Source organism: Podarcis melisellensis, assembly GCF_964234715.1.
Source record: "Podarcis melisellensis genome assembly, chromosome: Z".
Lineage (NCBI taxonomy): Eukaryota > Metazoa > Chordata > Lepidosauria > Squamata > Lacertidae > Podarcis > Podarcis melisellensis.
In genome coordinates this window covers 2,993,785-3,017,551 of record NC_138547.1, presented here as the reverse complement: position 1 = coordinate 3,017,551, position 23,767 = coordinate 2,993,785, and the positions used below count along the sequence as shown (strand labels likewise).

The 23,767-nt window shown below is 47.2% G+C and overlaps 1 protein-coding gene across 2 annotated transcripts; it reads left to right on the top strand.

The window, feature by feature from the left end:
• The first annotated feature begins 318 nt into the window (after nt 1-318).
• On the top strand, nt 319-23,755 carry MAN1B1 (mannosidase alpha class 1B member 1). 2 transcript variants are annotated; one of them, XM_081896429.1, is made up of 13 exons: nt 321-565; nt 4,774-4,882; nt 7,177-7,304; nt 9,920-10,080; nt 10,495-10,604; nt 12,483-12,668; nt 13,936-14,084; nt 18,488-18,676; nt 19,418-19,608; nt 20,202-20,322; nt 21,229-21,426; nt 22,582-22,713; nt 23,531-23,755. In XM_081896429.1, exons 1-13 carry the CDS (start codon nt 404-406, stop codon nt 23,732-23,734), a joined length of 2,040 nt encoding a protein of 679 aa, XP_081752555.1. In that variant the 5' UTR covers nt 321-403; the 3' UTR covers nt 23,735-23,755. The 2 variants fall into 2 exon arrangements, with proteins under 2 accessions (XP_081752556.1, XP_081752555.1); XM_081896430.1 differs by lacking the exons at nt 19,418-19,608; nt 20,202-20,322 and having other exon boundaries at nt 319-565.
• The last annotated feature ends 12 nt before the right edge of the window (nt 23,756-23,767 follow it).

Below are 23,767 nucleotides of genomic sequence, written 5' to 3'. Positions count from 1 at the left end.
CGGAGGGCGGTATATAAAATGGCAATAAATAAAACAAGGCCTCTAGCGGGCATGGCGCAAAACAGCAATGTTCTTTTAAGAAGGCGCTTGTGATTTATTGGCTATGGCAAACAGTCTTTGGCTGGCGGGGCCGCTTTTAACCCTTTCACCACAGGGGAACAGAGAAAGGCTCCGCGGCCTTGTTCCCAGGCGCTCCCTGGGCGCTGTTGCTAAGGTGATAACCATAGAGCTTTCCTCCCCACCCACCCGCGGACGAGGGAAGGAGAGCGCAGACGCGGAAGCGGCCGCTCTGCGCCGTCATCTCTATGGGCTCGGCGGACGCGAGAAAAAAAAGAAAGAAAGAAACATGGCAGCCGGCGGAGGAGCGTTTCGCGGATCCTGAGGGGCCGTTGCCCGCGCCGCCATGTACTCCTCCGCCGCCTCCTCTTCGACGCCGCTGCCACCCTCCACCAGGCGGGACTTCATCACCGTGACCCTCAGCCCCGGCGGAGCCCTCGACGCAGCGGCGGCCGCCGTCGGCGGCTACAACAACAGCAAGGCCTGGCGGAGGCGCTCCTGCTGGCGGGTGAGGGGAGAAGCCATGGAGTCGGGGCTGGTGGTGGGGTGCGCGGAGAGGCAATAAGGGCCGCAGCGCTCTGCCCTCCTCAGGCCGGGGTGGGAAGTGCCGCGCAGGGCGCATGCGTCAACCCTTGGAAAGCCAGGAAGCCCCCAGGGTGGGCATTGCATAGCCATAGCCCTCAGGGTGGTTACGACTCTCCCCCTCCAACTTCACCAGTCCAACCCAAATGGAGCAGCTAAGAGTCTTAGAAGGGACCCCTAGGGTTATCCAGCCGGGCCCCCTGCAGCGCAGGAAGCTCGGCTAAAGCATCCAGGACAGATGACCACACAGAGTCCACCACCTCCCGAGGGAGACAGTTCCACTGTCGAACAGCTGTTACTGTCACGGAAAGTTCTTCCTGATTTTTGGTCGGGATCTCCCTTTTCGTAACTGGAATCCATAGGTTCAAGTACTCCCCTCTGAAGCTGGAAAACAAGTTTGCTCCCTCTTCCATATGACAGCCCTTTAGATTTAGTTGTAGGGCCAGGTGAGAAATGCAGGAACTTCCTCTGACCCCTTCCCTGCAGTCTGAAATGGTTGCATTATCTGCACTGGTTGGATTTCTGTCTCACTTTTCCGAATCATATGTACTGTTGTAGAATGACTGAATGATTGATTGCTTTCATATCCCACCTTCTCCTCCAAGGAGCTCAAGGTACATGGTTCTGAGTGCCATAATAAAGCATGCAGTGTGATCCACTTCCTCGTTTAATCCCCACAGCAACCCTGTGGGGTAGGTTAAGCCAAGATGCAGTGACTGTCCCAAAGCCACCCAGTGAGCTTCATGAGTGAGTGGGGATTTGAACCTTGGTCTCTGGGATCCTAGCCTGATCTCCTAATCACTACATCAGCACCAGCTGTCAATCACCTTGTGGGGAAAGGGTGTGGGAGAGTGCAGCTGGAGGAGGTGCTGGGGTGGATTCTGCTTGCTCTCCTTCCAGTTGTTGTTATTGTTACAGTCATACGTTGGGTTGAAGCAGCTTCGGGTTGAGCATTTTCGGGTTGCGCTCCGCGGCAACCCAGAAGTAACGGAATGCATTACTTCCGGGTTTCACCACTCGTGCATGCGCAGACGCTCAGAATGATATTATGCGCAGAAGCAGCAAATCACAACCTGCGCACACGCAGGTGTGGGTTGTGTTCGCTTCAGGATGTGAACGGGGCACCGGAATGGATCCCATTCGCATCCAGAGGTACTACTGTATTGCAATGGTTGATTGAATGGGGTTTTTTTTTAAGGGTAATATTATGGATAGTAAATGTTGGTGTGTTTACCTTTGTTCCTTCAAAGGGCAGGGTTATAAAAAGAACAGGAAGTCCCATAGGTGCAGGAAACTGGACTATTAGTAACAATTTATAAGAATATCAATTCCAACATGTTTTGAAAACAAACCTGGAGTTTTCATTTTAGATTACAGTGGTGCCTCGCAAGACGAAATTAATCCGTTCCGTGAGGCTCTTCGTATAGCGGTTTTTTCGTCTTGCGAAGCAAGCCAATTGACAGCTTAGCGGATTAGCGCTACAGCTGTCAAGCGGCTTCCAGCGATCAGCTGTTAAGCGGCTTATCAGCGGAACAGCTGATAAGCGGCTTAGCGGCTTAAGAAAAGGGCAAAAAAGCGGAAAAAAACCCGCGGGGGGGATGCAAGATTTTTTTCGTCTTGCGAAGCAACCCCATAGGGGAATTCGTTTTGCGAAGCGCCTCCAAAACGAAAAACCCTTTCGTCTAGTGGGTTTTTCGTCTTGCGAGGCGTTCGTCTTGCGGGGCACCACTGTAATAGACTCCTGCCCCTGCTGGGTTCCTTCCAGCTTTTAAAGATAGGTATATGAACAAATGTCCATGGAGTCCAGGATCCTGCTTCCCTCGGTGGTCAACCAGATGCCCCCCCCGAAGCCTTGGAGGAAGCCTTAAAGGCACGTTCCACCCCCCCAGGTTTGATGCTGCTAGTATCTAGTATTCTGAACACAGGTGTTCCAGCCCAGCTCCTCCTATGTTCTTCTGATAATTCAATCAGTCCAGAGGGGGCCTGCCAGGTCAAGCATCCTCTTCCCCCAGTAGCCAGCCACTTATCCAAGTCCACATGTGAGGCATAAATACAACTCCTCTCTCCCATTGTTGCTTCCTAGCAACTGATACTCAGAGCCATGCTGCCTCTGAAATCTGGTGGCTCAATACAGCCATCACAATTGGTGATCATTGATTGGCTTTTCTCCTATTTATTCTCCCCCCTCCCCTTGATTTTCAGACCAACATTTATTCTCCAAAGCAACTTGCATCAGTTCATGATGCTGGCAGCAGGTGCTGTACCTTCAAGGTGTAGGCAGGGTGCCTTTCTCTCCCCACTGAATCATCACAACAACAAAAGACAGACCTCTGGGGTGCGACAGGAAACAGAGAGGTGGCATTAGCCCTGGCAGCTTCCTTTTCGAGAAAGAAACTTTGAACAGAGAGCTGGCTCTGTGTTTTCCTCAGACAGCTGTTGCTGTTAAGCCATGAAAAAGTCAAGAAGCGGCCTTGATCCAGATCTCATGAGCTGTGCTGTACGTAAGAGGAATCTCTGGCATTTTTGTTTTTTGTTTTAGGCAAGATGCTGACAAGAGAGGGAGGTGCCCAAGTGCAGTGAAATCAGGGCAGTTGTGGAGGCGCATGGGACAAGGAAGGTTCATGTTGCTCCCCTTTATAAACTCTCCTTTCTAATCCCTCCGTAGCAGAATAGCTATGGTGGCTGCATAGAACCTCCATGTTCAGAGGCAGTGTGCATCTTGAGTGCCAGAGGGAAGGGGCTTCTTGCCCTCCTGCCCTGCTTGTGGGCTTTCTGGAAATATCTGGCTGGCCGCTGTTGGAAGCAGGATGTCACACTAGGTGGACCTTTCGTGTCATTCAGCTGGATTCTTCTTCTTTATGGAACTATATCAGTGGTTATTATTTAGGATCTGTCTTCAGAAGCTAGAGGAGATGCTGGAGGCATACAACAGAGAGAGGCCAGGGAGGCTGTTTTATTTTCTGTTTCGGACTTTCCAGGAGGCTTCTGGCTGGCCTCTGTTGGAACCGAGTCTTGGATTGGTCAGTCTGAGCCAGCAGGACTGGTCATCTGCTCTAACTTTTTCTCCACAGTCACAGCACAATTTAAGTTGTTTAACTGTTTTTGCTTGCAGTTTGTTCCTTTCCCCTTCCCTCCTCCCTCCCAACAGTTAAATTTCAGATTTTAAGTCCTTCTAGAAGGGTGTGTGTGTGTGTATGTACTGTATTATACTATAGAGCAGAGTGGGGCAGAAAATAAGTCAGGATCTGTAGGTAGATTGGGATCCACTGCTAGATCTCTGGGTAATCTGAAGAACACCAAGAATGATTTCTCACTCCCAGTTGCTTAAAATTTACTGCATACAGTTCTGGTTGCCTTACCACAAAAATGTTATTGTAGAGTTGGAGGGCAACCAAAATTATCAGTTGGGGGGGGTTGGGGTGGAGTGACTTTCTGATGAGGGAAGTTTGCAGCATTTGGGACTTTTTAATTTAGGGAAAAAGCCAATAAGAGGTGGCAAGATAGGAGTTTATAAAATGATGCTTGGTATGAAGAAAGTGGATAGAGAAAAGTTTTTCTTTCTTTATTATAATACTCACTAAGTGTTGCAAGATCCTGTGTTCCTAACAATGGCATCAACAAATTTACCCCAAATATTGCCGAAATACTGAAAACTGGGGAGGCGGGAACCCAGAGTGGATATTTTATGTAGAAGGGATGTGTGCTCTGCTCAGTTCTGGTGCTCATAAGAAGTTCCTGGGCTCAGAAGTCTTTCATTCTAAGATTTTGTTTTTTGATATGGTCAATCTTGGGGTTCCCGTAAAAAAGCAAAGTGGATCCAGCAAAGCTGAAGTCTGCCCACCCTTATTGTAAAGTTTCATATGTGGTAAAGGAACACTGTCTACATAATTGCTTCAGAGATTCATCCTTGCTTTTCTGTGTAGAGTGAAAAGGGAGATACAAACTGGGAAGTGTTTAGTGCAGCTTGTGAAAACTCGCATGGAGACCTGTGGTGTCAATGCATTCATGTCACGAGCTAGGGTTCTTTTCTGATTTAGACTCATGAGTTTTTGGCATTATTTATTTATTGCTATATAAATAGCACAGCTATTATATTTGCATTTCTGATTTCTCTCTCTATTGTTTCAATCTCAGAAATGGAAGCAGCTGTCCCGCCTCCAGCGGAGCTTGATCCTCTTCCTGTTCGCCTTTCTGGCTGTCTGCGGAGTCATCACTTACGCAAACATGTCCGAACCCTGGAAAAGTAGGTCTATTTAACTTACTTAGCTTTTCTGCAGATTAGCAAGGTTGCAGATTTGTAATTTGTAATTTTTAAAAAGCAACTAAAGCTTTCATCCTAAACTCAGGACAGGTTTGAAAAGTTCTATACAAAGAGAGGGTCCTGTATGCAAAAGGAAGAGGCCCTTCATTGGTGGGGGGCCAGTCTGAAAGCAGCAACCACTGGGGAAAAATTAAGGGGATCTTTGCTTATTTTCAGAGGCTGTTTTGCTTCTTTTGTGTTTACAGTAATCAGCGGTGCTGAATGCAAGTTTAGACCACGGTGAGAATCCCCACCCCACCCCAGGCCTCCCTAATCAGGGGCTTATTGGCTAAAAAGTATTTACATGGGATGTAAAACAAATTCATGATCTCATTTGGGTGTCAGTAATAAATGTGATGTTATGTACCTGCTGAGAATGTTAAGATCCTAATGACTTATATCAGTAGTATAAGCATATAAGCATCTACACGATCATTGCCGAACTAGTCAAACACTTGAAACATTCAACTTGTACTTCGTTGTACAGTGGTACCTCTGGTTGCAAACGGGATCCGTTCCGGAGGCCTGTTCGCAACCTGAAAAGAACGCAACCCGCGTCTGCACGTCTGCGCACATGCGGGTCGTGATTTGCTGCTTCTGTGCATGCGCATGATGTCATTTTGCATGCATGCGCGAGCAGCGAAACCTGGAAGTGACCCTTTCCAGTACTTCCGGGTCGCCGCGGGACGCAACCTGAAGAAACGTATCATGAAGCAAATGTAACATGAGGTATGACTGTATTCGCATGGTGTTCACTTACGAAAACCCACATCGTAAGATGAAACTGTGCTATCATATTGTCAAAGTGTGGAAGTGAATGTTTGTAGACGGCTGGAAATACTCAGAAATCATAGAATCATAGAGTTGGCGTAACATGGAAGGACACTGGGCAACCTATAGAGAACTCTTGGACTTTTCAGAAGTAGTAAGACATTTTAAAAAGGAGGGACTTGGACAAGTGGTGATGGATTGGTTACAGTATCATCAAATAAATGATGTGTTAAAACTGGACAAAAGAAGGGGTTTTTCGACCCAAAGTTCACAATTTGAAAGAGAGATTATTGATAGTAAAGAAAAATAATTTCTAAAATGTATAAACTACTATTAGAATGGGAGACAAAAGATGAATTGGTAAAATTCATTGGGTAAATGAATTGGTAAAATGGGTTTAAAAATATATGATCCATTGGGTAAGGGATAAAGGGATATAGAAATGAGTGCCTGGGAGAAATTATGGAAAAAAGATCTAAAATTTACTGCATGTTACACACTGAAGGAAAACCATATGAAAATGATCAATAGGTGGTATTTAATGCCAAGTAAATTAGCTAAGTTGTATAAAACTGAAACTGATAGTTGTTGGAAATGTAAAGAAAAAAAGAAGGCACATTTTATCATATATGGTGGACATGCAAAAAGGTTAAAAACTTCTGGGAAATGATGAATTGAAAAAAATGTTTTAAACCCCAGAAGCTTTTCTTTTAGGCATAACAGATGAAAATATAACCAGGGACCACAAATCTCTTTTTATGTATGCTTACTACAGCTGCATGGATGGTATATGCTCAGAGATAGAGGGAAGATAAAATACCAACGAAGTAAGAATGGCAGACAAAGTTAATAGAATATATAGAAATGGCAATGGGGGGGGGGGAATCGTAGAGTTGGAAGGGGCCACAAGGGTCATCTAGTCCAGCCCCCTGCAGTGCAGGCTTGAACTCACAACCATTAGATTAAGAGTCTCTTGCTCTGCTGACGGAGCTAACTTGCTGTTGATGCATAGTTCACAGCAAAAGTTTGCAAGCTATTATTTTGGAATTGTGCGTGCATTGAAGATGAAATACATATTTTGTTAATATGTTACATAAAACATGTTCAAGTTAGTGAGTACCCCCTCTGGACTGCTGGGCCCCAGCTGCACCTGCTGCCCTGTCATCAGCCCTGACTGCAATAATGAATGAATCGAAAGATCAAACCCAGTCTCAGCTCTTTGGGCTAATTTGTAAGGAAAAAAGAAATTATGCTAGTTCTTCTTGGTGGGTGATTTTTGTTGTGGGAGCAAGATACATTGGACAGGGCACAATGATTTGGTTTCCATGGTTTTGTTTATTGTTCTGGTAAGCCTGAAGCCAGCATGTAAACATGTTTAACTGGATGAGATCTTACCAGGAGTCTTGGACGTTCATTTCATTATGTTGCATCAGGTGGCATTCACTGCAGTTAATTTCTCTTCCCAGGTCTAACCAGCAGAGCTTCAGAGGAACAAAAGACTTATATGGAGGTCCCTGGGTTGAAGCCAGCAAATCAGGCAGTTCTTCCAATTCCACAAAATGCTGATGCCAATCAGGGGGATTTTTCACTTCAAGTAATTCTCTCCCCAATGTCTTTTTTGGAATTTAGAGGGTTTTGGGGTAGCAGCCTAACACACAGCAGGCACCCTCTGTATCTAAGCGTATGATATTATTTTATTATTTGGCTAATTGTGCTGTTTAAAATGTGTATTTTATATCGGACTTCCTTTAGTAATGCTCCCTTTTGAAAAGGTGAGTAAGAGGTGACATGATGAACATTTATAAAACGATGCATGGCATGGAGAAAGGGGATACAGAAAAGTTTAATTTCTTCCATACTGCTGGAACTCATGCACAGATAGAGAGAAGTTTTTCTCCCTTTTCTCATGACACTAGAATTTGAGGGTCATCCAGCAAAGCAGTAATTCTTCTGAATACCAGTTGCTAGATGCCGCAGAAGGGGAGAGTTCTCTTGCGCCCAGATCCTGCATGTTGGTTTCCCTTTAGGTCACCTGCTTGGCCACTGTAAGACCAGGATGCTGGACTAGATGGGCAATTGGCTTGATCCAGCGGGCTCTTCTTAGGTTCTTATGTGTACCTAAAATACAACAACCCTACCACAAAGGAAAGGAACGCGGGTGGCACTGTGGGTTAAACCACAGAGCCTAGGACTTGCTCTGTGGTTGGCGGTTTGAATCCCCGCATCGGGGTGAGCTCCTGTTGCTTGGTCCCTGCTTCTGCCCACCTAGCAGTTCGAAAGCATGTCAAAGTGCAAGTAGATAAATAGGTACCTCTCCGGCAGGAAGGTAAGCAGCGTTTCCGTCCGCTGCTCTGGTTTGCCAGAAGCGGCTTAGTCGTGCTGGCCACATGACCTGGAAGCTGTATGCCGGCTCCCTCGGCCAGTAAAGCGAGATGAGCGTTGCAACACCAGAGTCGGCCATGACTGGACCTAATGGTCAGAGGTCCCTTTACCTTTACCACAAAGGAAGAACAGGAGAGGGTGGCTTTCATTTGTGTTTTCTACCATTGCCTATCTCCTCAAGGCTGTCTGGAACACAACTTGATTAACCATTAATCTGAGGAAATGCCAGACTTGTGACTAGGCTTCTTTGCCAGCACCTTTCTCAGAAAGGAGACTGAGGTTTAAGAAAGGCCCTGTATGATTGCTTCACATCTTTAATCTTTGAATCCCAGCCCAGGACTCCACCTTGTGTCTTTTGCAGGCTGCTGACGAAGTCTTGCATGCTTACCACTCATGTAAGCAAGACTCTTTGGGTGGCAGCCCTGTCCCTCAAGCCCTGGGCCACTGGTGTGTCACTTAGTGTGGTCAGAGGTTGCTGCTGAAGGAAGCTCAGGTCCACTTGGGATACAACTTCTCTGGCAAAGTGGGCGAGAGAAGAGGGCTATGTCCTGAATTTTCCCTGTGTCTGAAGTTTGGCAGGATTGCGGGGGGGGGGGGGGGGCAAGCACCCTATCCTGTCTCATTGGGTGGTGCAATTATGGCTCTCTTTTGCTTTGGAGGCAGGGCTGTGCAAATGGCTTCATGCTCCATCCCTTTTCATAGGAGGCACATTCCATTTTCCAGTCTTGCCTGTATTTCCAGGCAAGGGGGACCCTCACAGAGCTTCAGATCCTTTTCATTGTAGTAGGTGGTGTTAATCGAGAAATCTGAGGGCTCCCTTGGACAAAAAACAAGGACACCAGCCAGGAATACCAGAGCAAAACAGCCAATAGGCTTGGTCTTTATTGAAGATTGTCGCAACAGGACTCCCACCTGCCACAAGGTGGAACAAGATGGAAGCCCCGAACAAAAGAGAACCCAAACTTTTATTAGCTGCTAATCTCCATGTTACACCCCCTAAACTACATCATGGTTACATCATGGTTACATCATGAAAGGGGAGGTCTTGTGGCAGTAATCTGAACATCCAGGACCCTGCCCCATGGTTCCCCTTGCCCTCGACCAAACACCCATCAAGTGTAACAAAAGAGATATTTACATTTCCCTGTTTCCCAGCCAAGTTAATCACACCCTTTTGTCTTCATCTGGGTTTGTTATTTCTGGAACGGCTACGTGTCTGCTGAGTAGCTGAGCTCACGTGTCTTTATGAATTTCTGAAGTTTTCCCAGTGAGCCAGTACATAGATACATTTATCAGTGAATTGTTACATTTGGTATTGTGCAGCAGAGGCCCTTTGAATAGAGAGGAAGAAACTGATGAAGTGTTTTGTGGGGACAAATCACAAAAGTTATTGTGCTGATTTTGGTAGTGGGCTGCATGTGCATGATATCTGTTGGAGGGGCAACCCCCCCAACCTATACATAAATTCCTGCAACAGTGGCATCACTATTACTGGCCTGTTTTCTTCTGACCTGATGAGAGAAGCCTCTCATCTTAAAGAAGCAAATGGAGGCTAGTAATGAGGCCAGGACTCAGTGTGGCTTCCTGTCCTGAGAAACTAGGAAATAGCTGGATTCAGTTTCCTGTCAACAGATGAAGGTAGGGGCAGTTTTAGTTTATCCCAGCCCTGCAGATATGGTCACAGACATGGGCATAGAGCCAAGTCTCCCCTTACTTCCCTGCCAGTCTTGCCAAAGGTGACAAAGCAAGTGGCTTTTTACAGGTATGTGTAGGTGTGTATGGGAAGGTGGGAAGTCATTGTTTTCTTCCTCTGCTCTATTTTCTTAGAAACCTCCGAAGCAGCTTCCTGTCCGGCGGGGACCTCCTAACCTGCAGATCAGGCCACCATGGAGAGACTCGAGGTTGAACTTCCCAGATGAAGCAGCCAAGGAGGAGGGAGAAGCTGGCCAGGCTGGTAAAGAACAAAAAACGGAGAAGTCCGTCATCAGGTAGTTGGCTGGAGGAGCATTGCTTGGTTGCAAGAAAGTTATAACACACATTTCGACCCTTTAGGAGAGACAACCGCTGGAGCAGCAGGAATGGAGATGTGAAGCTAACATGGAAAACATCTAGTGACAGATGCCTGGGCTTCAGTTCAGCTGGGGGTTAAGTTCTGAGACTAAGGAGAAGCTACACGCTGGCACCACAGAGGACCTGGGAGTGTTCTGGGCATAAGGGGCAGTAAGGGAGAACCATTTAAGAGACTTTTGTGCGGAGAAATCTGCACCCCCGGGAAAAGAGGAGCATCTATATTTGGGTATGCAGCACCCCAATCCTTGATTGAGCCTTTGTTGTGCATCTTTCTGATGTTGCTGTGACAGCAGAACCCAGACAGTTTTCCTTGAACAGTTCTCTTTTTGCAGCTGGAGAGGAGCAGTTATTGAGCCGGACCAGGGCACAGAACCTCCTTCCAACAAAATAAAGGAACCAGACAGGCCCTTGCCTGTGGAATCCGAAGATACTAAAGAGCCAGGTAATGAGTCAAGGGGAACCCCCATCTCTGGTGAGGTCAAAGCTTATTCCTGCCATGCAGGCAGTTGCTGGTTACTGCTACACAAAACAGACAGGTCTGAAACAGACATGTCTCTTGGGTACAGAGACTGTTGGGGAAATATCCAGGTTCAAGCCTGATACCCTGGGCTGCTTGGAACGGCCAATAGAATCCAGATGCCAGTCATCAGTAAAATAGGATGTTTATTTAGGTGTTGAGGGCCGATGCATCACAGTCTCATCCAGCAAGTAGTATGGGGGGCGGCACACCAAATATGAAAAAAGCACAAGCAGGTATATACAGTTACAAACAAAGGGTCAGGTCTGTCCATATATGGCAATAACTTCCACCTTCTAACTTCTATTGGCTTCTACAAGAGATGGCAACAGGCTTCTAACTTCCTTATCTCTTCTCCTACAACAGTTTATAGTAACAAGTGTGGTGTAGTGGATAAGTCGTAATCTGGCGAACCGTGTTCGCTTCCCTGCTCCTCCACATGCAGCTGCTGGGTGACCTTGGGCCAGTCACACTGAAGTCTCTCAGCCCAACTCACCTCACAGAGTGTTTGTTGTGGGGGAGGAAGGGAAAGGAGAATGTTAGCTGCTTTGAGACTCCTTCGGGTAGTGGTAAAGCGGGATACCAAATCCAAACTACGCTTCTTCTTCAAGTTCCTGCTTATGTGCTACTTTGTTCTTCTCTCACGGTTCTGTTGTGAACACAGCCTTCACATTCCAACCTTCACTAGCTCAGTCCTTCTCAAACACTTTTCAATTTCCATTCTTTAATTTATCTGACATATTAGTGAAGATGTGGGCCCAAGCTTTCTTCCTGCCATTTCTCCTTTGTTAATGCTCATGGCACTGTGGGTTAAACCACAGAGCCTAGGACTTGCCGATCAGTAGGTTGGTGGTTCAAATCCCCGCGAAGGGATGAGCTCCCGTTGCTCGGTCCCTGCTCCTGCCAACCTAGCAGTTCGAAAGCACATCAAAGTGCAAGTAGATAACTAGGTACCACTCCAGCAGGAAGGTAAACTGCGTCTCCGTGCGCTGCTCTCGTTCACCAGAAGCGGCTTAGTCATGCTGGCCACATGACCCAGAAGCTGTATACCGGCTCCCTCGGCCAATAAAGCGAGATGAGCGTCGCAACCCCAGAGTTGGCCACGACTGGACCTAATGGTCAGGGGTCCCTTTACCTTTATGGTTTTGTTTTAGCCGTGGTTTGTCAGTCTTGTGGATAAACAAAGCAACCATGCCTAATTTTGCCTAATGCTGATTTCATTTTTCTAATGGCTCTTGCCTCACATCTCTGGCCTCACATCTCTGGCCATGTGAGCGTCTGGGGAGGGGTGCTGGAAAAAAAACCAGGCTCATGCCAGTACATTGCATTCAAAAAGTAATGGGAAATCATGGTTGCACAAGCCATTGTTTGTAAGCAAACTTCAGTCCATGGTTTCACATTCTGAATTGTTAATTTCCCCTCCCCCCCCAAAAAAATCAAACTTATTAGTCACTTGTCACCTGACAGTCTCCAAACAACTTACACTAAAAATAAATAAATACACACACACAACAATAAGGGAAGGTGGAAAAATAAGGGGATTGTATAATATATTAATGTATTGTCTAACGAAACACTTATGAAAAAGCAAAAAAATTAAATTGCCTTATAAATAATAACAGTGTTAACTATACGATTAACTAATAAGTTTGAAAATGGGGAAAAAATGGTTTGGTAGTTGACTAGAGTAGGCGAATCATGCAATGTCAGAGGGGGCCCTTGCCTAAAAAGAATCCAGAGAGCTGGTCCCAGCAGCTAAGTTCCTGTGTCCTACAGCTGAGTTCTTTTGCTTTCTGATTTTAGTACCTCTCAGTGAGCGGCAGATGGCAGTGATAGAAGCATTCCGCCACGCTTGGAAAGGCTACAAGGAGTTTGCCTGGGGCCACGACGAGCTGAAGCCCATCTCTAAGTCGTTCAGTGAATGGTTTGGCCTTGGCCTAACACTCATTGATGCCCTGGACACCATGTGGATCATGGGCTTGAAAGAAGGTCTGCCCCATTTCTCCGATGTCAGTTTTTTCACCTGGCCTCGTTTACTTGATTTATTTTACCAAATGTCTATACCACTTCATTGTAGCAGAACCTCTTGAGTGGTTTATGGGAAGTGTTGAAATCACCACTATGACAATTAAAAGCAAATAATGAAAAGCATTTATAAAAGCAAAGTCAGTAAACAAAAAGAAGAGATTTAAAACATGCCTGCTTTTATGTGTCTTCATAGGCTTGCTCAAACAAAAATGTTTTAAGCAGAAAAAATACAGTGAAGGCACTTGCCCGATGCCAATAGACAGGGAGTTCCAAAGAGCAGGTATTGATGTGCCAGAAGAATGATTTATTGCAGCTGCAGAACAGGTATTACGTGGCATCTGCAACAGTGGCAGATCTGCAGATCAGAGTGGTCAAATGGGCACATGCGGAGCGAGGCAATGCCCTCCTTTCCATTGTTTCTCTTGCTCCGCCAGTGTTATCTGAGGTGCCAGAACCTTTCTGCCAGAGCTGGCACATTACCTTGAATATTAGCACACTTTGCTGTAGCTGCAGAAGATTTTCTTTTTTGTCTCTTGTGTGTGAGTTCGGGGGAAGGGGTTTAGTTTGGGCCCCCAACCTCAGGTTGACTGTGTCTGCTGTGGAGATCTTCACCTGCCCCCTACCCCCACCCGCTTCCACAGGGATGAATGGTAGAGAGCTATATTGGGCAGGAGCCATAGCTGCAGCAGAACACACTGTGCAGATGCAGAAGGCACTGGCATCATCTCCAGTTAAAAGGGTCCAGGTGACAAGTGATGGCAAATACACTTTTCTCCATGAAAAGCTGGACAGCTGTTGCCAGTTAGAGTAGGCAGCACTGGAATAGATGGACCCATTTCCTAAATGGGCATAAAGGCAGCTTCTCCTGCTCCTAGGCCAACAAAGCAAACCTGTGTTCAGCAGCTTGGGAGGCTTCTCTTTTACCTGGCATCCAGGTGGGCACGAGCCACCCCCAGATGTGGCCTTAAGAATGAGGGAGCAGTGGCGTAGCGTGGGGGGTGCAGGGGGGGCCCCGGCCGCACCGGGCGCAACATCTGGGGTTAGGGGTAGAGGGCGCAAATCCACGGGTTAGGGGGCGCAAATTACTTGCCTTGCCCTGGGTGCTGACAACCCACACTACGCCACTGTGAGGGAGGGGGATTTCCCGAGTCTTCCCTTCCCCAGCAGCCCAGAAAACCTTGGTGTAGGGTTTCTGTTGACAATCTCTTGACTCCCTTCCCCAATGCAGAGTTCAAAGAAGCAAGGAAGTGGGTTGCCACTGACCTCAACTTCAACAAGAATGTGGACGTCAACCTATTTGAGAGCGCCATTCGGATCCTTGGGGGCCTGTTGAGCACTTACCACCTCACGGGGGACAACCTCTTCCTAGAAAAAGCTGTAAGTAGCCCTGCGATCTTGCAGTCCAACAACAACCAACGTCCCCCACCCCACCGCTGCCGCCACCAAATTCCCACAATAATCTCTGAACGTTTCTGGCACTTTTGAGAAAGTAGCAGCCCTGTGGAACTGAAAACTGAGGGAAGCCAGTTTAAAACCAGTGTCTGTTTACAGTGGCTAATTGGATGTTTTCCATACCCACCTCTGCCACCTTGTCATGAGTCCCATAGAGAAATTGTAGAGAGAGCGGTCAGACCAGGAGAGGGTTGGGGTGTTGGAGGAGCTGCCTGCTGGTGACCCTGGAGAGACAGGCTGTGCCTGGGCCTTGAGAGGCTGGAATCCAATCTTGGGGACGGTCCCGGTGGTGTAGCCTCCCAGCACTCTGCTCTGTCCCCTCCGCGTCACCTGGGAGTGCTGCGTCTACTCCACAACCCCCAGCTCCAGTGCCAGTCTCACCTCTGATCCTGACATCTCTGCTGCATCACTAGAGTCCACCCCAGCTCATCCTCTTAGGAGAGGTTAGGCACTCATCAGGAAGAAAGGGTATTCAAGGAAGACTGGAAAACGTTTATTGAATATATGAAGAATCATTGTAAACAAATTCAAACACTAGCAGGATTAGAGTAAATTTCAGCAATATAAATTACGTTGAGATAAAATGGATAAAATAGGATACAGAGTAAATGGAATATGAAACAGCAAGGGAAAGTTAAAAAGGAGCCGTGGAAAGCGGGGAAGGGAAGTCAATGTTTAATGTATTGTATTTGGTGTATGTTAATGGGGAAAAAACGTAACAATGAAAATCCCACATAACGGGACCCAGGTTGTGTTTGTGCTTGTCTTCATTTGCTTAGCCAGACACAGCACCTGTTGTTTCTTTGAACCCTGTTTTGTACCACACTGATTTGAGCATTGAAGATGTTGGCAGAGACTGCACTCTGAGTTCAAGTTCTCAATCCAGTGAGAGCCAGGAGGACACTTGCTGATAAAGGGCTCTGCAAATCCAAGGATTGGGGAAACCCTTTTGTGTGCTGTGGATGTCATGAGGGAGACCCTCAAGGGCAGCCTCCCCCAACCTGGTGCCCTCCAGATGTTGTGGACTGAAACGGCCAGTGGTCAGGCACGATGGGAGCTGCAGTCCAATAGCTGAGTCTGGGGAATACTGCTTTGCCTGTTCTCCTCTCAGTGACACTTCAGAGCAGTCCACCCGTGGCAGATCTAGCTGTCAAGCAAATGATGACCATTAGTGGCATTCTGTTTGGTTGCTGAGCTTGGATGCAGCAAACCACTTAGCTTTTTTGATATCCCTGAAAGAGTTGTTGATTTTGCTTCTTGAATGGCTACCCTCTCCCCCTACTCCCCCTGCCCCGCTCTATGTTTAAAGGCAAGCTGTGTTTGAAACTGCGGGAAATGTCAAGAGCCCTTGGTAACATTGCGTAATATAGCGGGGGTGTGGGTCTGTTCTAAAATGTCAGGCATGAGCCCTTAGGCCCTTCTGAAGTAGCTCTTTGGACCCCAGCAAGTCAGTACTGGCTTTGGCAGCCCCAGAATGCCCCTGCCCCCTTCAGAAAACAGGCTTCTTGATGGAGGGCCTGACCTCTAAGGCTGGCTAGCTCAGTAGATCTGAAATGGCATGACAGGGATTGTGGGGGATTCTCCAGGGCAAGACAGGAGATGGTAGATAGCTTTCCATGAAAGGCAGCGAGCACATAGCTGCTGACCGCATTATAGAATTGTAGAGTTGGAAGAGACCCCTAGGGTCATCTAGCCAACCCCCTGCAAGTCAGGAATCTCATCTAAAGCATCCATGAAAGATGGCCATCCGACCTCCTTGAAAGCCATGGGTTCGAGTCCTACTCTCCAGATCAGGAAAAAACAAGCTTGTTCCCTCTTCCATGTGACAGCTCTTAATATATTTGAAGATTATTGTCATACCTCCTCTCAGTCTCCTATTTTCCAGGCTAAACCTACCCAGCTCCTTCAACTGTTCTTCATAAGGTTTGGTTTCCAGACCCTTGATCATCTTGGTTGCCCTCCTCTGCACATGTTCCAGCTTGTCAACATCCTCCTTAAATTTGGTGCCCAGAACTGGACACAGTATTCGAGGTGTGGTCTGACCAAGGCAGAATGGAGTGGTACTAGTACTTCCCTTCATCTGAACACTACCTCTGTTGATGCAGCCTAGAATCGTGATGGCTTCTTTTGCTGCTGCATCATGCTGTTGACTCACATTAAATTTATGATCCCTAGGTCATTTTCACGTGTACTGCTAGCAAGCCAGGTGTCCCGTCTTATATTAGTGCAGCTTGTTCTTCCTGCCTAAGTGCAGAACCTTTCATTTGTCTTTATTGAAATTCACTTTGTTAGTTTGGGCCCAGTTCTCCAATCTGTTATAAGGTCATTTGAATCACAATTCTGTATTCTGCAGAATTAGCTACCCCTCCCAGCTTGGTGTCATCTGCAGATTTGATTAGCATCCCCTCAGTTCCTTAGTCCTAGTCATTGTTAATAAAGACACTGAACAACAATGAGGACAGAACCCTGCAGCACCCTTCCTGTCCCTGTTCTTCAGGATGACGAGGAAGCACTAATGAGAATTCTTTGGATTAGGTCAGTCAACCAGATACAAATTCACCTCACAGTTACCTCATTCAACCCACATTTTATCAGCATGCTCGCAAGAATATCATGGGGAACTTTGTCAACACTCTTACTAAAATCAAGATACACTATGTCCACAGCGTTCCTCTGATCCATCAAGCTTGTGACTCTCATCAGATAAATGTGATTCATCTAGCATGACTTGTTTTGAGAAACCCATGCAAAATCTTAGTAATCACAGCATCCTTTTCTACATGCTCACAGACCAACTGTTGAATTATCTGTTATAGGACCTTTGCTGGTATCATTGTCAAGCTCACCGGTCGGTAGTTTTGTTGTTGTTTAGTCGTGCCCGACTCTTCGTGACCCCCTGGACCAGAGCACACCAGGCACTCTTCCACTGCCTCCCGCGGTTTTGTCAAACTCATGCTGGTAGCTTGGAGATTTGAAATCAATTAAAGTGCCTAGGTGTTCCCTTACTACCTCTCTTCCTATCTTGGGCTGCAGCTCTCTACTTGCATCATTTATTCTGTTATCACCAGGTTGGGCATCACTTTCCTTTTGGGTGAAGACAGAGGCAAAGTAGGTACTGAGTAGTTCCGCCTTCTCTTTGTCATCCAGTAGCATTTCTCCGCCTTCCCTACGTAGAGGACCTACAATTTGCTTGTTTTCCTCTGGCTTCAGACATAGCTGAATAAACATTAATCATCATCATCATCATCATCATCCTCTCACAAGCCTGAGCTCATTCTGAGCTTTAGCCAGCCTGACCTTCACCCTGCAACTGTTGGCTACTCTTGTTTACTCCTCCTTTGTGATTGCCCAATTCTTCCATTTCTTAACTCTCAGCTCATCTGTAAGCTCCTTGTGCAACCACACTGCTTTCCTTAGATGCCTCCCACTTTTCTTTCTTGTTGGTATTGTCTGCATTTGGGCCTTCAATATTTCTCCGTTTAGAAACTCCTATCCATGTTGGTCTCCCTTCTCTTTGAGTATTTCTGACCATGGGATCTCACCCAGTAGCTCCTTCAGCTTTTCGAAACTGGCCTTCTTAAAGTCCAGAGTGCATGTCCGACTACACTCAACTTTCCCTTGCCTCTGTATCATGAAACCCAAGAGGACATGATCACTTCCTCCCAAGTTTCCCAGTACTTCCACTTTGTTGATCAGTTCCTTCCTGTTGGTGAGGACCGGGTCTAGAACAGATGATCCCTTTGTTGCTTCTTCCACCTTCTGGGAAATGAAATTGTCAGTGAGGCAATGGAGGAATTTGTTGAACCTTTCATTTGTGGCAGAATTTGAGTTCCAACAGATATCAGGGAAGTTGAAGTCTCCCATGACTACTATCTCTCTCTAGTTCTGTATTGCATTAGGTGCCTTCCTTGTGAGGTGTGACAGTGAGGTTCAGTGGGCTTGGCTGATGACAGCCCTATTAACTGAATGCATGACTGGAAATATTCCCCTTTGGTACATACAGCAAACCAACTCAGGTGGCTTGTAGAATAGCAAGTTTGAACCTGCACAAGGCAAACAAACTCAATGATCCAGGTGGCAATCCCAAGTCCAATAGCAACATGGCAATGCCTTGCAAGACTGATTTAGCTGCCAATTTAGCTTATTCCTGCATTGCATGGGGTTGGGCTAGATGACCCTTTGGGGCCCTTCCAACCCTACAGCTCTGTGCTTCATCAAAGTGGTTTTTGCTCACAGTGAATAATAAAATGATATTGGCTGTTCTCTCTCCTCCTCCTGTCTTTTCCCCCACCCCACCCTGCCAATATCACATATTCTCGACTGTTCAGAAAGATATTGGGAGCAGGCTCATGCCTGCCTTCAACACCCCATCTAAGATTCCATTTTCGGATGTCAACATTGGTCGGGGCACAGCGCATCCTCCTCGCTGGACATCGGATAGCACCGTAGCAGAGGTGACCAGCATCCAGCTGGAGTTCAGGGAGCTTTCGCGCCTTACTGGGGAAGAGAAATTTCAGGTATAGCTGTTGGTGAGCTCTTCTCTCCTTCCTTTTCTGATGGCATGCAGAGGGGGACCGTTGGCCATCTAGTCCCACCCCCTTCCATCTCTTGCCAGAAAATGGGAATGTCAATCCATGCCATCCTGACTTTTGCAGGCCAGAAGTGGGAATAAATAGCTTCTGGGACATATATCATTCCTGTGCTATATAGACCCGGGCACTTAAGCTAAGACACCCAGAATGGAACAGGTGGGAGGGAGGGGTTGGAGAGACAATTGTCTGATATGATCCCAACGATTCCAAACCACCCCCAGTATTTCCAGTAACCAACGCAGCAGGATTTAAGGTTCTATTAAAATGCAGTGTAAAGTAGTTTCTCTTTTGGCAGGGTAATAGTTACTGTTTATGCCAGGAAAATAAATGAGCATGGAGAACAGGCTTGTCCATGCCTATTAGCCCAGCTAGCAAATGCAGGCCTTCTTGTTTAGATCTGGTATACCTCTAACTATTGGATTCTGTTCTCCGGGCAACCGGAGGCAACTGTTGCCTAGGAAGTCTTGCGGCCACTGAGAGAGGCCCTTGGCTGGCCACTATTGGAAGCAAGGTGCTGGGCTGCATGGATACTTGCCCTGGTCTTGCATTTTCGCTTGTCTCTGAGAAATCAAAATTTGAAATTCAGTCCATCTGTTTTTGTACTTTTCCCTGGGGGGTGGGGGTTGTGTAAGCGTACAAATGAGTCTCCCTTGTTTGTACATGTAGAAAGCAGTGGATGGGGTGATGAAACATGTCCACACCCTTGCTGGCAAGAACGACGGCTTGGTGCCTATGTTCATCAACACCAACAGTGGGCAGTTTACCCACTTGGGGGTCTATACTCTTGGAGCCCGAGCAGACAGCTACTATGAGTACCTGCTCAAGCAATGGATCCAGGGAGGGAAGAAAGAAAATGAGTAAGTCCTTTTTACTTTCCCCCATCGCCTCCTTTCTTTTTTTTAAACTCTAGATTTATAGAACCTTGCTGGAAGTGGGGAATAGGTGGGCATCAAGGGGCCCGTTGAAGATCTGTGCCCTCCGTATGGAGGCAGACTATTGAGTGACCTGGATGGAAATGCAACAGCATGTTGGAAATCTGTCCACTGCCCCAGGCATTTCATAATCCTCCTAAACCAGACTTCCCTAGCCTAGTGCCCTTCGGATGCTTTGGACTACAGCTCCCATCCCCAGCCAGCATGACTGTATGATGCTAGAGCTGGTAGTAGTGCAGCTGGGGCTGATGGGAGTTGTAGTCCAAAACATCTGGAAGGGTGCCAGTTTGCATAAGGCTGTCTTAAACTAATTTTTTTCCTGTTCTGAAAAAGCCATTTTGCTCTATGACCTGTGACAGTTCATTCACAGATTGACACACACAAGGTAAATGTGAATGTCACACAGGCTGGAAGTGTGAAAGAGCTCTGGGTGGTATCTTGTCTGCCTCTGCTGACAGCAGTCACAGTGCTTAAAAAACCAAGCCCTCCTGATATGTGTGTGTGTTTATAATTGTCAGGCTTTTGGAAGATTACGTGAAGGGTGTCGAGGGGGTGAAGATGCACCTTCTCCGGAAATCGCAACCAAGGAGACTGACTTTTGTTGGTGAACTTGCTCATGGCCGCTTCAGCGCTAAAATGGTGGGCTTGCTTTCTACGGCTGGGAGAGCTATTTGTTAACATTGTTTTCTCTTGACCGCTCTGTTCTGTAAAGAGGTCCGATTCCGTTTTCCATTTTGCTCCTCCCTGAACCACCAGACTTCACCCGTTTTTATCTGTAAGGGTGTCCTGGTCTTTGACTTTGTAAAAGGCTTGCACCTCTCCTCCTTTTTCATGAAAGTTAGGCAGCAATCCTGTACATCCTTTCTTGACTGTGATCTCCACTGAATACAAAGGGATACAGTTCTGAGTGCATGTGGACTGCTAGCCAAATTTTTCCTTTCTATTCCCCAAACAATATCTTAATTCCACTGGATAAAACAAGCTGAATTTGTCAATGCACTATCACATTTTGGTGGGTGCCTTCTTAGTGTTGTAGATCTGTCTTCTTCTGGGCTCTGGGGCACCTCATAAACTTTTCACCGGTTGATTCAAGGAGTAGCTCCCATGAAAACGGTTGGGCTTTTACTCCTCAGTCGTCCATTGCACAGCCACAGGGAACTGCCGGCTGTGTCCTAGGGTACAATCTTCAGCTCATGTCTGGCAGCATTCTTCCTCTTCCCTCCCTATCCTCGTTTCATTCTGGGTTGTCTCTATTAAGATCATAAGCCTTTATTTTTAATTTCTACCCCCAAGTGCACTGTCAGGAAAGCAGTATACATAGTAAAAAAAAACCCCCACCTTGAAATGCAGGGACCCGGTCGACCTGTCTGTTACCCCATCCAAATGGAGCACGTGCCCAAGAACCCTTTTCAACATCCTCTGGTTCTGTATCAGGGCTCCTTGCAGATAGATTGCCAGAGAAGTCTCCCCGCCCCAGCATAGACTTTGAAAACTCATAGAGAGATTTGGTTCTTCCTTAACTCTTGCCATGTGTTTCCTGAGCAGGATCACCTGGTCTGCTTCTTGCCCGGAGCCCTGGCTCTTGGTGCCCACAATGGGCTCCCCGCGGACCACATGGCCTTGGCAGTGGAGCTGGCAGAAACCTGCTACCAGATGTATGCGCAAGTGGAGACGGGCCTGAGCCCAGAGATTGTCCACTTCAACATGCATGCACAAAAGGACCGGAAGGATGTGGAGATAAAGGTGAGCAACTCAGCAGGTGTGGGGTGTTCCATCTGTCCTTCTTACAACTGCATTACTCCGATATTTGGGGGGGGGGTCTAAAACTGAGAGGTTCTGCTTTATTAAAGACCATCTAGAGAGAAGATACAGTGGACGCTCGGGTTGCAAACGTGATCTGTGTGGGAGGCGCGTTCGCAACCTGCAGTGTTCGCAACAGCAGTGCCGCGTCTGCGCATGCACAGGTTGTGATTCGGTGCTTCTGTGCATGCGCCGAAACCCCGAAGTAACCTGTTCTGGTACTTCCAGGTTCAGCGCCGTGCGCAACCCGAAAACGCGCAACCTACAGCGCCTGTAACCTGAGGGATGCCTGTACATGAGACAGTGGCCGAGTGTCATGCTCCAGCACTGGGGGGGGGGAGAGCAGGCGGGGGCGAGGCTGGCATGCGTCCTGGGAGCGTGGCACACTGCCTGTAAGGGGGGGCAGCCGTGATGGCACCCCACCGGGATCATGCTGCCGGGGGCGGTGCGCTCTCCACGCACTCCTCTTCCTCTGCCAGTGACATGAGAGTCCCAGTTTGTAGTTTTGGGTCTCTTAGCAACTGTGCAACTTCATGGTAAGTACCAGTGAGAGGACCTGTGGAAGAGTCTTCCCTGTGCAGCTTGCCTGGCACCATCTTTGTGGTGTTTTAACACCATGAGAAACTTTCTATTCAACTGGGGCCTATTAAACAGCTAGCTGGTGTCACCCGGGCCTTGTGATTCTTGGCTCCATGTTGGGTGCAACTGAGTTTTGCTTTTGTGGTTTCCTGACTTCTTTGCATTCATGTTGTTTTCTTATTTATTAAAAGACCAGCTAAGAGAACAATGTTATGTGACAACAAATGCAATAAAATGAATAACTTAAGAAAATAAATAAGCAAGCTACTAGCTTTTATGTGCTACAAGCACCTATTAGGGATGTATACTCTGGCATGCATATATACATTTTAAAAATGGACGTGCTCATTGGGTATATTGCAAACATTTTGGATCAAGAAAAGTAAGGATTATGGTAAAATGGAGGAAGGAGAGGCCAGTACACACACACACACACACACCCCTCAGGGCTGAGGGATATGGGGCTACAAAGGGCCTCTTTCTTCTTCTATAATTCTTTATTTGTTTCCCCTACCCCAGGCAGCGGACAGGCACAATCTTCTGCGCCCTGAGACAGTGGAGAGCCTTTTCTACCTGTATCGATTCACTGGTGATAAGAAGTACCAGGATTGGGGCTGGGAGATACTGCAGAGCTTCAATAAATACACACGGGTAAAGCGGATCTCTGGGGTGCGCTTTGGAAGCTCTTGGGCAGCCTTGGTCCATATCTTCACATGATGCACAGCTGATTTGTGGAATTTGCTGCCACAAAATGTGAAGGCCTTGAGCTTAATTAACTTGTGTGTGTGTGTGTGTGTGCACATGCGCATGAGAAATCCAGTGGCTATTAGTCCTAGTGGCTAAATGAAGCCTCCATGTTCAGAAGCAGCATAGCTCTGAAGACCACTTGCTGAGGAGCAACAGCAGGGGAAACCCGTTGTCTTTATGCCCTGCTTGAGGACTTTACCTAGAGGCAACTGGCTGACCCCTGTTGGAAGCAAGTGGCTGGCCTTGGTGTGTTCTTTGGTATGATCCAGTAGGGATGCTCTTAAGGTGCTTGTTTTTAAAGATTATCATCTCACTTTCCCAGCTTGTGTTAGCTGTCCAGGCCAGCCTCTGCCAAGCTGGTGTCCTTCAGACGTTTTGGGCTGCGACTCCCATCAGCCTCCAGCACAATGAGTAGTAGTTTGGAACACCTGGAGGACACCAGGTTGAAGAAGGCTGGCTTAGAACATTCAAGGCAGTCATATGCATGACACCAGGCAATGCAGGAAAGGCAACATTCTTGGAGGCTGTCCTCCTGTGCACAACCTCCCTCACTTTTCCTCATGACGTAGAAAACATGGGATTTGGAAACCTAACGTGGAGGGGGTGGGGAATGGCTGGTGCAGATGTGTGTGCCATTGCACTTGCCAAGCAATAACCAAATGGCTCTAGGCAGGGAGCAGTCCCATGCTCAGGTTTGTTTTCTTGGGATCCTTCTGCCCAGGTCCCCACTGGTGGCTACACGTCCATCAACAACGTCCAGAGCACCAGCAACCCGGAGCCAAGAGACAAGATGGAAAGCTTTTTCCTCGGGGAAACACTCAAGTATCTTTTCTTGCTCTTCTCTGACGATGTGGACTTGATAAACCTCGATAAGTACGTCTTCAACACAGAAGCTCACCCTCTTCCAATTTGGCCATCAGCATAAAATGAAAGATGAGGCACCAACCATTCCCGGTCT